The sequence below is a fragment of the Anolis sagrei genome, chromosome 6, assembly GCF_037176765.1.
Source record: "Anolis sagrei isolate rAnoSag1 chromosome 6, rAnoSag1.mat, whole genome shotgun sequence".
Taxonomy (NCBI): domain Eukaryota; kingdom Metazoa; phylum Chordata; class Lepidosauria; order Squamata; family Dactyloidae; genus Anolis; species Anolis sagrei.
In genome coordinates this window covers 11008461-11020793 of record NC_090026.1, presented here as the reverse complement: position 1 = coordinate 11020793, position 12333 = coordinate 11008461, and the positions used below count along the sequence as shown (strand labels likewise).

Below are 12333 nucleotides of genomic sequence, written 5' to 3'. Positions count from 1 at the left end.
GTACATTATTCCTTCCTATTGGTTTTCTAAGCTGTTCTACATTACTTTAAATAAATTTTATTTTTTCTGATATAAAATAGGATATTAATTTATTGTTATGCATCTTCAAGCTAACTTCCATTTATGGCCACCCTCTCATAGGGCTTTCTGTCAGAAAAAATTAAAAATCAACTGGGTATTTTTGATTACAAAAGTATGAGTCAACACTGAAGGAATTAGTAGGCTGAAGCCTGTTAAGAGTTAGTGTGCGAAAGCAAGTGTCGTCCTGAGGAGTGTGAGGTAAATCTCTGTGTGAGACAAGATTCAGTGAAAGAAGCCCTAGGTTAAAGGCCTCGAGTGTAAATCTGTATATAAAGCTACTATGTGAAGCTCCTATTACAGTGGTTCTCAACCTGGGGTCCCCAGATGTTTTTGGCCTTCAACTCCCAGAAATCCTAACAGCTGGTAAACTGGCAGGGATTTCTGGGAGTTGTAGGCCAAAACACCTAGGGACCCACAGGTTGAGAACCACTGTCCTATTACTTCAACTTATGGCCATCCTCTCATAGGGCTTTCTTGGCAAGCTGAGAGACTGACAGATTGTGATTCACACAAGGTCACCCAATGGGTTTCCATGGCTGAGCGGGTACTCAAATTCCAGTCTCACAGAGTCCTACTTGAACACTCAAATCATCTCACACCGGCTCTCAGTTATAAATATTGAGAAAAACAATAAGAAACATTTTTAAACCCCTGTGGAACAAAACAAAATGGTGAGGCTGAGTGGGGATCATGCAAAGTTTGGGGAGGATCTGACAACAGAAGTACAGCACCTGAACACATTCCCCTTACCTGCTCCTCAGTTTTGAGGTCACCAAAATCCTTGAGAAACTCTGATTCTGAAGGGAACTGGGAGGGTTCAAGGAAATGCAGGAGGCTGAAGAGTTCCTCCACTGTGTTCTGGAGTGGAGTGCCTGTCAGTAATACTTTGTGCTCCTAAAAGGCAAGAAAAAAACCCAATAATTTGCAGATTTATCACCTGCTTTCAGGATAAATAACACCACTATTTAGAATCAGAGAATTATAGAGTTGGAAGAGACCACAAGGATCATCCAGTCCAACTATTTATGCGACCGGATTCCCCCATATGAACTTGTTCGTGCCTTACATTTATTATTTTACTCTATTATTACTGTTATTATTACATTTCCATTATTTTACTCCATCATTATTATTTTTATTATTACATAGATTATTATACTCTCTTTCTTCATTATTATTGGAAGGATATGTAAGCACATTTACATTGAAGAAGATTAGAATAATGGTTTAATCAGAGTTGGACAGTTTTATCTTAATTTACAGTTTTATGTAAATATTCAAAACATTTCATCTACTATGCCTCAATAAATGTAATTTTATTGGTATCTATTTTTATTTTGAAATTTACCAGTAGCTGCTGCATTTCCCACCCTCGGCTTATACTTGAGTCAATACATTTTCTCAGTTTTTTGTGGTAAAATTAGGTGCCTTGGCTTATATTCGAGTTGGCTTATACTTGAGAATATACAGTAACTTTTTTTTTTTAAGCGATTGCATGTAATTTCCCTGCTAGACGTGAGGAGTGGGTGGCTGAGAGTGCCATAGAGCTATTCAGAGCACTAAATCTGTAAACACTTGAGATTTCAAGCAGGAATCACCCACACACATCCAGGTTTCAGTTTTTAAACCTTAAGGGCCAGACACTTGTTTTCAACAGTGCTGCAGCGCTCTCCTACCCATTGCATGTATGCCTGCCTGCAAAGATCTGCAGTGCCTACCAGGTCCATGTGCTTGAGGCTGTCGAGTAGTTTGCAGTTACGGTTCTTAAGGCGATGGGCTTCGTCAATGATGACACAACGCCACTCTATCTCCCTCAGCTCAGGACAGTCTGACAGGATCATCTCAAAGGTAGTGATCAGGGCATCAAATTTATATGCTCCTGGGATCAGGCGTCCCTGTTTGGAGGCATAAGAGAAGTGTTAAGCAACTTGCCATTCTGCTTTCTCCAATGACACATATAGTTTTATTGGTTCACACTACTAGTTCCTTTGATTGGTGGAACAAAACACAGGAAATACCATATGTGCAATTTCACAGGGACCATGATGGAGAACTTTAGGCGCCCTTCTCCAGAAACAAAACACACACACATATACAAAATGATATTTACTTAATGCATTTGTTGCTGTTGTGTATCTTCCAAGTTGTCTCCAAATTATGGTGACCCCAAGGCAAAGTTATCACAGGGCTCTCTGGGGCTGGAAATATGTGATATGTTCAGGATCATCCAATGGGTTTTCATGGCCAGCAGGAAGTCAAACCCTGGTTCCTGGAGTCATTGTCTAGCACTCAAACTACTATGCCACAATGTATTTTGAAGGCTTTCACGGCCGGAATCACTGGGTTGTTGTAGGTTTTTTCGAGCTATATGGCCATGTTCTAGAGGCATTCTCTCCTGACGTTTCGCCTGCATCTATGGCAAGCATCCTCAGAGGGAGTGAGGTCTGTTGGAACTAGGAAAATGGGTTTATATATCTGTGGAATGACCAGGGTGGGACAAAGAACTCTTGTCTGCTGGAGTTAGGTGGTCACTTGAAACATTCACACCTAGCTCCAGCAGACAAGAGTTCTTTGTCCCACCCTGGACTTTCCACAGATATATAAACCATTTTTTCCTAGTTCCAACAGACCTCATTACCTCTGAGGATGCTTGCCATAGATGCAGGCAAAACGTCAGGAGAGAATGCCTCTAGAACATGGCCATATAGCCCGAAAAAACCTACAACAACCTACTATGCCACACTGGCTGTCACTTAATTCATTAGGCATGTTTTAATCCTTTAGATTTGGCTGGACAATAGCTCAGATTGTCCCTCAGCACTGGCTACCCTGAGTAGGAAAGATGGTGACTGCACTCCAACATCTGGAGGGCCACAAGGGCTACAGAAGGAAGCCTGGAAGCTGAAGTTAGTTCAGTTAATTGAAAATATCGCTAATGCTTAGACAGTTCTTCATAAAACTACAAGTCCTAGGCACCTCTGGGATGACTATACTTGCAACACCATTGATTGCTTGGGTTTTTGTGAACAATTATAGAACCATAGAATAATAGAGTTGGAAGAGACCACATGGGCCATCTAATTCAACCCTCACCATAAAGAAAAAGCACAATCAAAGCAGCCTTGGCAGATGGCCATCCAGCCTGTTTAAAAGATTCCAAGGAAGGACCTTTCACCAGACTCCAAGGCAGAGTATTCCACTGCTGAACTACTTTCACGGCCAGGAAGTTCTTTCTAATGTTCAGGTAGACTCTCCTTTCCTGTAATTTGAACCCATTGCTCCAATTCCTAGTTTCCAGCGCAACTACCTCTTCCTTATGACACCCTTTCACATATTTATACACGGCTATCATGTCTCCTCTCACCCTTCTCTTGCAGGCTAAACATGCCTAGCTCTTTAAGATGCTCCTCATAAGGATTCATAGTTTCCAGAGCTTTGATCATTCTAATCGCTCTCCTCTGGACACCTTCCAGGTTGTCAATATCTCTTTTAAACCGTGATGTCCAGAACTGAACACAGTGTTTTAGCTATTCCTACTAATTTGGTGTCATATTCGTCTTAAATTTGCAGTTGTTATTATTATTGGGAGAAAGTAACAGAACATAGACCTGGAGTTTTTTGGTAGTTTTTAGCCTGTTACACTGCCATTTATTTTCTATAATCCTGATGTCCTACTATCATCATCAGCATCATCATCACCATCATCTGATGCCTTCCCATACCCGGGAATCCTTGCAGTACATCTCATACTGCTGGATCATCTGGCGGGAGGCAAGGCTCCCGTGGTACACAATGGTGTTCATCTCGGTCCAGGTGTTGAACTCCCGCTCCCAGTTGGTGATGGTGGAGAGAGGGGCGATGACCAGGAAGGGCCCCCGGATGCCCACATTGTAAACTTCTTGCAAGAAGGCGATGGACTGGATGGTTTTGCCAAGGCCCATCTCGTCAGCCAGGATGCAGTTTTGCCTGTGGAGGGAGTGGGGAAGGAGTTCAGAAGCAAATTGTCACTCAGCTCCCCAAAACACCAACCAATCTACAAGACAGGAATATCCGTAAGTATTTATTATTTATTTACACATTTATATCTCACTGTTCTCAATCCCAAAAGGGACTCAGGGCGGCCTTACAAAGGCAACAATTCAATGCCCTCTATTAAAACATTAGTAAATAAACAAAAACGTTAAAACCAAACCCATTAAAAGCACAGCATTAAAACATCAATTAAAATCACATGATCTAAATCGTATTCCAGGGCCGGTCCGAGTTGTCATTATATTAATTTGTAGTCTCATACTGCACTACTCCCATTACTGGGTGAATGCCTAATCCCAGAGCCATGTTTTCATTTTTTTTCCTGAATGTCAGGAGGGATGGGGCAGATCTAATTTCACTGGGGAGGGAGTTCCATAGTTGAGGGGCCACCACTGAGAAGGAAGGCCTTGTCTCTCATCCCCACCAGTCACGCTTGCGAGGGGGTGGGACCGAGAGCAGGGCCTCTCCCGATGCTCTTAACCTCTAAGGTGGGTCATAGAGGGAGATACGTTCGGACAGGTGAGTTGAGCCGGAACTGTTTGGAGCTTTATAGGAACCTTAGACTAGACTGGAACCTTAAACAGGGTTGGAGAAACTCTGGACCAGGGCCAAATTCAACTTCCCTAAAGGCCAAAACAAAGATTTTCAAGATGGCCACATCCCCTTGCCCCATAATCCTATTTCCTGGTGACTTTGCTGCTTTTGCCATGTCTTTTCCACCTTCGGGCTGAGAAAGGCGGGATACAAATACCATAAATATTTTTTTTTCCATTTCCAAAGGCTGGAATGTCTAGAGTTAGTTACAGATAGTAAGAGGTCTATACTAATATATGCTGGAAGCTTTATTTCTATCCTTTTGCCTTTCACTCTGCCCATCACTGGGGAATGATCCAGAAATTTCTCTGAAATCATATTTGGCCCTTGGGATAAAAGATATTTTTCAGCCTTGCCCTAGAATGAACTACCCTATGTACTCGAATATAAGCCGAGGCACCTAATTTTACCATGAAAAAGGATTGTAAATGGGAAAAGGAGTAGCTGGAAATGGAATGGGGTAGCTGGACAAGTAGGACACATTGGGGTGGGAAGGGGGCAACTGGGGAAGGGGTAACAACTGAGGTGTGAAAGGGGAGTTTGAAACTGGGAACGGTTGAGGTGGAAAGGGGGGGCAGAAAAGTGGGAAAGACCCCAGTCTAGAGTGTGAAAGGGGGGGGGGGTGGGAAAAGCTGGGAAAATTGGATTGGGATTGGAGCAATATTTCAAAATAGCACTCAGAATACATAAGACAGCCCTGCCAACAACAAGGATGGTTTACTAACTTTTTATTCTGTTCTTTTCCTTCCCACACTCTCACCTGTTGTACCAGTTAAAAAGCAACCAATTCACACCCTCCAGCTGATATTCCCGCAACTGGTTGCCATTCTTATATTCGTGAGTAAGCTCCAGTTTTTTCCAGGAACCTGCCTGGGGACGAGCCTGTAAAATAATTGTTGAAGGGACAAAGAAGACATTCTGTAACTAACAAAACAGCATTTAAAGGAATGGATTTGATTCGACAAGTTTTCATCCTTTTTTTTTTTCAAAGACAAAGCCCCTCCCTTTTGAAAGTTAGAAGCAGTCTCAATACAGCGCAATGCTGTCTTCACCATAAAATCAGCAAAAGAGAGGTTCATAAATCCAGACTTGGAGGCAAAGAGATATCCTTAGCCCCACTTACTACTACTTACCACCCTCTTGAGTTCAGGATGCCTTGACTGGATACGCTTGAACTCTCGGACCTTCCCTTCGTCCACATCCTCTTTGAGTTCCCACGTGCTATCCTCGTAGGGGAGGGAACACCACTTGACCAGGTAATAGATCACAGGCTACAGCACATTCAAGAGGTAGACATACAGGGCAAGTTTATTCCTAGTTTTGAGGAGCACCGTTCTATCTATAGATTTTGACCCACCCTTCTGTATTGATAAAATACCAGTATTTTTTAAAATAAGGCAATAAACCAAACCTTATGTAAATAGAAATAACATTAGAATTGGAAAAGCCCAATTTAAAGCAGCAACTCAGCAACAAAAGTCAACAATCAACGTTTTAGCTGATTATGTTAGGCTCCAATGCTTGTATATTTATAGGTAGAAAAGGGATGGATACCCTGGTGATAGCTTTCCACAACCCTGGTGCTACCACCAAGTATGCCTGGACAGCAATGTCTCGGATGGCGGCAGAAGGAAGATAGGTCTCCAACGCTGACTTTAAAACTCAGGCAGATGGATTGGCAGGTAAGCCCTGGTAGACATCAGTTCCTTACAAAGTGCTTATTCTCAAGTAATGAATCAACCAAAACTTCAACACACCTCTCCATTGTCCTTGTCAATACTGTGTGACTCATCCAGGATACGGTCCACTTCCACATAGTCTGGGTTGAAAGGGTCCTCATCCTGTGGCGACAGAATGCAAATGTGTGGGCAAGGCCTTATAAGTTTTGACAGACCCATGCACACCCTTCCAAAGAAAGATGGGATCAAGCAGGGAGCTGGCTTGCTAAGGACTTCTTTTCTTATATTCGAATTCTCTGATACCTCATGGAAGAAGTGCCTCATCTGAGCCATTTTGGTCTTAAACCGCTTGAGCTTCTGGTGTATCCTCTTGTCCTTCTCCAGCTGAGCAATTGTGGCCCACTCACAATGTAGGTAGGAGCTTAGGAAAGAAAGAGAGGAATATCTTAAACGGGCCCTTGTGATGGTCAAGGAAGCAAAATGCTGAGCTGAACAACAGTAAAAATTAATAAGCAAGGGTCCTTGTAGTAGCTGAGACCTCTATATTTCAGCCCGCGCATTAGCAGAAGAATTGCTGAGGTCGCACAGCATGTCACATTGATACTCACTAGTTCTTGTATTTCACAAAGAATTCTTCTGCCTCTGTGAATTGACCATTGGGGAGCTGTTGACAAGGGAAAAAGAGATATCAAATCTAGGTACTAAAAAGCCAAGGAGGGGGAGATGCATAGGTGAAGAGACTGGGAAATGTGTGGGCATGACTCCTACAACCATGACTTCTGTCCTGCAGCCCCCCACTGCATTTCGCGAACTCTCTGAGGTGCAGGCTCTTTCTTTGAAGGCTTTTAAACAGAGGCTGGATGGCCATCTGTTGGGGGTGCTTTGAGTGCAATTTTCCTGCTTCTTGACAAGAGGTTGGACTAGCTGGCCCATGAGGTCTCATCCAACTCTATGATTCTATGACGGCGCCTCAATTTCTTTCTCGAAAAGGCAGGTGAGACTTTTCCCCATTAAAGAATGTAATGTACCTCAAAACTTTCACTGCTACTTCCATTTCCCTGCCCAACAATTGCTACCACTTGAAATGGTTTACAGTAGGCATTCCACTTCTGCAGAGGTTAAATGCACAAGACTTCAGTGAAAGTGGGGGAAAAGATAAATAAACACTATTTTTTAAAATCTGAGAACACACTTCTTTAGGAATTTTTAGTTGTTTGGGTGCAATTCCATGGCCAACCTCTGTTAGCAATTAATTACAGAATTGCACTGAAGGACCTAGAAGGATTATATTAATCCAGTCCACAAATAATGAAAATTAAACCTGTGAATGCAAAAATACAATTGTGGTTTGATATATATATATATATATATATATATATTTGAAAAAACAAAAACAAAACCAGGAGACGGAACTGGGGTTTTCCCTGGAGTGTAATCATATAATTCAGCCATTAAGTTATAATGCTGATATCTTTGAAAAAAGTGTTGGGGGTGCACTATTGCCCACAGAGGTTCTCCTGTGACTCAATCCCCACATTCCAGTAGATTGGCTAAGGGGGAGTATGAGTCCCATTCCACCCCACAAATGCAAATAAAGTCATTCTCACCTCTTTCTTCACAACCCGCATGGTGAGCACTTTGTCTACTATAGCAGCATCCTCCTCACTAGGGTTTTCCTTTTGAGCATGGGGAAAAAAAACCAGAAGTCACAAAAAGCGGTTAAAGAACATGCATGCAGAACCCACCTGGTTCCATCTGTGTGATCTTCAGAGCATCCCAGGGAAAGAAACTCACCTGCCCAATTTACCAGTTGCCCACCCTTAGTTAAAGAGTTTTTACTAATGGTTACAGTGTGCAAAAAGGACAGGAATCCTGTACATTTAAGGGTTATGAGGAAGAAAGAATTTCCACAGGTGGAGTTTGTGTGCTGGAGTCTCATTCTCTTTTTCTCACCTGCCAACCCTACTTCCACTGGATGCCCAAGTTCTCATTCTTCACTTACTGAGTTGTCTAAACTTGGTCACAGTGTGTGGGCTTTCCATTTTAAAATGCATGTGCTTTTCCTTCCCACTTGTGTGTTCCTGTTTTATTTCTTGATGCATTTTATGAAACAGGTGCTTTCTTCTTTTATAAACACAATGACGTGGATTTGCCAAATGCCATATAGAACCTCCCACCTACTCCAGTTTGGCCAATCCATGTGATAAAATGATTGGAGAAGAACATACATCCCCATCGGGGAACATCCAGAGAGGACTTACCACAAAGAACTGCATGGAAGGTAGTGTCTCGCCCTCAGGGATTGGTTCTGGGACAGGCGGTGCAGGGGCTGGGGCCTGCTCAATCTTGATAGGCCCGGTCACGTCCAACTCTTCATCTTCCTCATCGTCTGTGATCTTGATGTCCAAGTCCTCTGTGTACTTCTTCCGCTTCACCTGACGGTTCGAACGCCGCTTCTACAGGGAGGAAGGATCATAGGGACACATAGGTGAGACTTAAAGCAAAGAAGTCAATAGCTTTGTTCCGAAATAATATATCCGTGTGTGTGTGTGTGTGTAAGGAGTAGCAATAATTTGAATAATCCCATTAGGAAACTTTTGTTGTTGTTTATTCGTTCAGTTGCTTCCAACTCTTGGTGACCTCATGGACCAGCCCACGCCAGAGCTCCATTGGCCGTGGCTACCCCCAGCTGCTTCAAGGTCAAGCCAATCACTTCAAGGATACCATCCATCCACCTTGCCCTTGGTCGGCCCCTCTTCCTTTTTCCTTCCATTTTCCCCAGGATCATTCTCTTCTCCAAGTTTTCCTGTCTTCTCATGATGTGGCAAAATGACTTCCTCTTTGCTTCTAATATACTTCCCTCCAATGAGAAGTCAAGCTTTATTTCCTGGAGGGTGGACTGCTTGGATCTGCTTGCGGTCCAAGGCACTCTCAGCACTTTCCTCCAACACCACAGTTCGAAAGCATCTCTCTTCCTTCGCTCAGCCTTCCCTATGGTCCATCTCTCACATCCATAGGTTACTACGGGGAATATCATTGCTTTGACTATATGGATCTTTGTTGCCAGTGTGATGTCTTTACTCTTCACTATTTTATCAAGATTGGTCATTGCTCTCCTCCCAAGAAGTAAGCGTCTTATGATTTCTTGGCTGTAATCTGTGTTTGCAGTAATCTTTGCACCCAGAAATACAAAGTCTGTCACTGCCTCCACGTTTTCTCCCTCTATTTGCCAGTTATCAATCAGCCCGGTTGCCAGAATCTTGGTTTTTTTTTTTAATGTTTAGCTGCAACCCAGCTTTTGCACTTTCTTCTTTCACCTTGGTTAGAAGGCTCCTCAGCTCCTCCTCGCTTTCAACTATCAAAGTGGTATCATCTGCATATCTAAGGTTGTTAATGTTTCTTCCAGCATTTTTAACTCCAACCTTGGAGTGAAACTTTGCAATAACTAAAGACAGAAGCTACAAACCAAAGCACAGAAAAAGCTATTCTTGGAGTGCAAGCCCCAATGATGATGTTATTGAAGCTTCTGAGAGCTATTGTCCCCAAAAAAGGGCACCGGGGAGGGGGGGGGGGGAGAGAAAATAAAAGTTTTCAAGTTTGTATATCTCAAATCCATTTGCTTTCCAGGTCTTACCTGAATACTGCTTTCTTCTTCCTCATGTGGAGCCTGAGATGGCATGACCTCTGCATCAGAGTTGTCTGAAGAAGCGTTGCGTTTCCGCTTCTTCCCTACTACTGGGGTGATGGTGCTGGAATGAGATAAAAAGAGGTGAAACTAACAGACACCCTCCTCTAAAGATGATAGATAATGGAGGTAGGCTTTGCCATAAAACTCCTACCTTGGTTTTCCTCGGCCCTTGCTCTTCCCAGATCCTCCTTGGCCCCTGCCCTTTCGTGGCCGCTCCTCCTTGGGGGTCCGTTCACCCCCTCCCTTCCGACGCCGCTTGCGCTCCCCTGTCTCCTCTGGCCGGACGCTGGGCAGCTCATCCTCATTTAGCACACGGGGAATGTTTTGTTCCCCTCGTGCTCGAGCACGAGCAATAGCTTCTGCTACAATCCGGTTGGCCTTTTCTTGCTTCTTCTGATGCTCTAACTTGCGGGATTCATCCGAGTTGCTTCGGGTTGTCCCGCTGGAGGACGGGAGGGCTGCTACCTCGCTGCTGCTCAGAACCTTGACAACCGAGAGTCCCGATGAATTGCCTTGTGATGAGCTGGCCTGCAAAATTGATAGTGGCATTCTTCAATGTAATTTAATGACGTTTCCAAGATAATTAGTCAGCAGTACAAAGGCGCTATTTGTCCTAAGAATCTTCAGGTGCTGAGGTGGTTTCTAAATATCATATATACTCAGAGTAAAACAATATATAACTTTGACTCAAGTATAAGCAGAGTTTTTCAGCCCTTTTTTTAAGGCTGAAAAAGCCCCCTTTGGCTTATACTCGAGTCAAAGTTATATATTATTTTACTCTATTATTTTTTTTATTATATACATTATTTTACTCTATTTATTATTGGTATTATTACATTTATTTTACTCTATTTACTATTATTTTATTACATTTATTATTTTACTCTTATTACTATTATTAGCTCTTCATGCGGGGACATGAGAGAAGCCTCCCACAAGGATGATAAAAATATCAAATCATCCGGGCATCCCCTGGGCAACGTCCTTGCAGATGGCCAATTCTCTCATACCAGAAACGACCTGCAGTTTCTCAAGTCGCTCCTGACTCGACAAAAAAAAATTACATTTATTATTTTTGTCTATTTATTATTGTTATTATTGGTGCTCCCAGTGGTGCAATGGGTTAAACCCTTATGCTGGCAGGACTGATGACTGACAGGCGAGCAGTTCAAATCCAGGGAGTGCGGGTTGAGCTCCCTCTGTCAGCCCCAGAGGGAGCTCAACCTGCATGGGGACATGAGAGAAGCCTCCCACAAATATGGTAAAACATCAAATATCTGGGCGTTCCCTGAGCAACGTCTCTCACACCACAAGCGACTTGCAGTTTCTCAAGTTGCTCCTGACATACAAAAAAGTTATTATTACATTTATTATTTTACTCTCTTTATAAGGAGGTTAGAATAATGGTTTAATCAGAGTTGGACATTCTTATCTTAACATGACAGTTTTATGTAAATATTCAAAAATATTTAACCCACTGATGCCTCAATTAATGTAATTTTATTAGTATCCATTTTCATTTTGAAATTTACCAGTAGCTGCTGCCTTTCCCACCCTCGGCTTATACTCGAGTCAATATGTTTTCCCAGTTTTTTGTGGTAAAATTAGGTGCCCTCATCTTATATTTGGGTTGGCTTATACTTGAGAATATACGATAGCTCCAATCCCAACCAAGGCTAAGAGGAGTGGAATTATTCAGTCCCGACACATTGTGTTTATGTGGTGGTATCTAGGGTGGGACTAGATAAATAAGATCTTGCACAGGAACCGTGAAGGCTTTTAGAAGGTCTTACATTTGATGTTAAAGGTAGACAGGTGGAAACTCAGTCCTTACCTGTGGCTGAAGCACAACCTTGAGTGGAACCGTCACCCTCTGTCCTGAGCCACCAACCACTTGTGCCTGTGGTACTGAAGAGACGTTCAGGGGCACTTGCTGTCCCGAGGTGCTGGCTGGAGGTTGCTGCAAAAGCTGAATCTTTTGGGTTCCAGATTGGCTGCTCATTTGTTGCTGCTGGCCAGGTTGCTGGACCTGGAGTTGGATGGTGACAACCTTGGCTGGCTGCCCTGGCACACTCTTGGCTTGGCTCAGAGCGGCCAGTTGATTCCCCTGGAGCACAATCTTGCCTGGCAGGCTCCCTAAAACCACATGGCGTTGCCCCGGGTTGTTTCCACCTGCTGGGGGTTGCTGGAGAACCAGAGTGATGCGTTTTGACTCTCCCTAAAACAAAAAAAGAAAAAAGAAACCATAGAAAATAATGC

General features: G+C 43.2%; 1 protein-coding gene across 7 annotated transcripts in view; it reads right to left on the bottom strand.

The window, feature by feature from the left end:
* The window catches only part of CHD8 (chromodomain helicase DNA binding protein 8), a 67398-nt gene that overhangs the window by 26730 nt on the left and 28335 nt on the right, over positions 1–12333 (bottom strand). For all 7 annotated transcript variants that reach the window (XM_067469768.1, XM_060780067.2, XM_060780068.2 and 4 more), the window contains 13 exons: positions 11909–12292; positions 10226–10602; positions 10021–10135; positions 8648–8842; positions 7994–8062; positions 6995–7050; positions 6690–6807; positions 6465–6548; positions 5841–5978; positions 5468–5589; positions 3804–4047; positions 1800–1976; positions 832–975 (listed from right to left, as the gene is read on the bottom strand). In XM_067469768.1, coding sequence (XP_067325869.1) covers positions 832–975; positions 1800–1976; positions 3804–4047; positions 5468–5589; positions 5841–5978; positions 6465–6548; positions 6690–6807; positions 6995–7050; positions 7994–8062; positions 8648–8842; positions 10021–10135; positions 10226–10602; positions 11909–12292 — 2223 coding nt within the window. The remainder of the gene's footprint in view (positions 1–831; positions 976–1799; positions 1977–3803; positions 4048–5467; positions 5590–5840; positions 5979–6464; positions 6549–6689; positions 6808–6994; positions 7051–7993; positions 8063–8647; positions 8843–10020; positions 10136–10225; positions 10603–11908; positions 12293–12333) is intronic.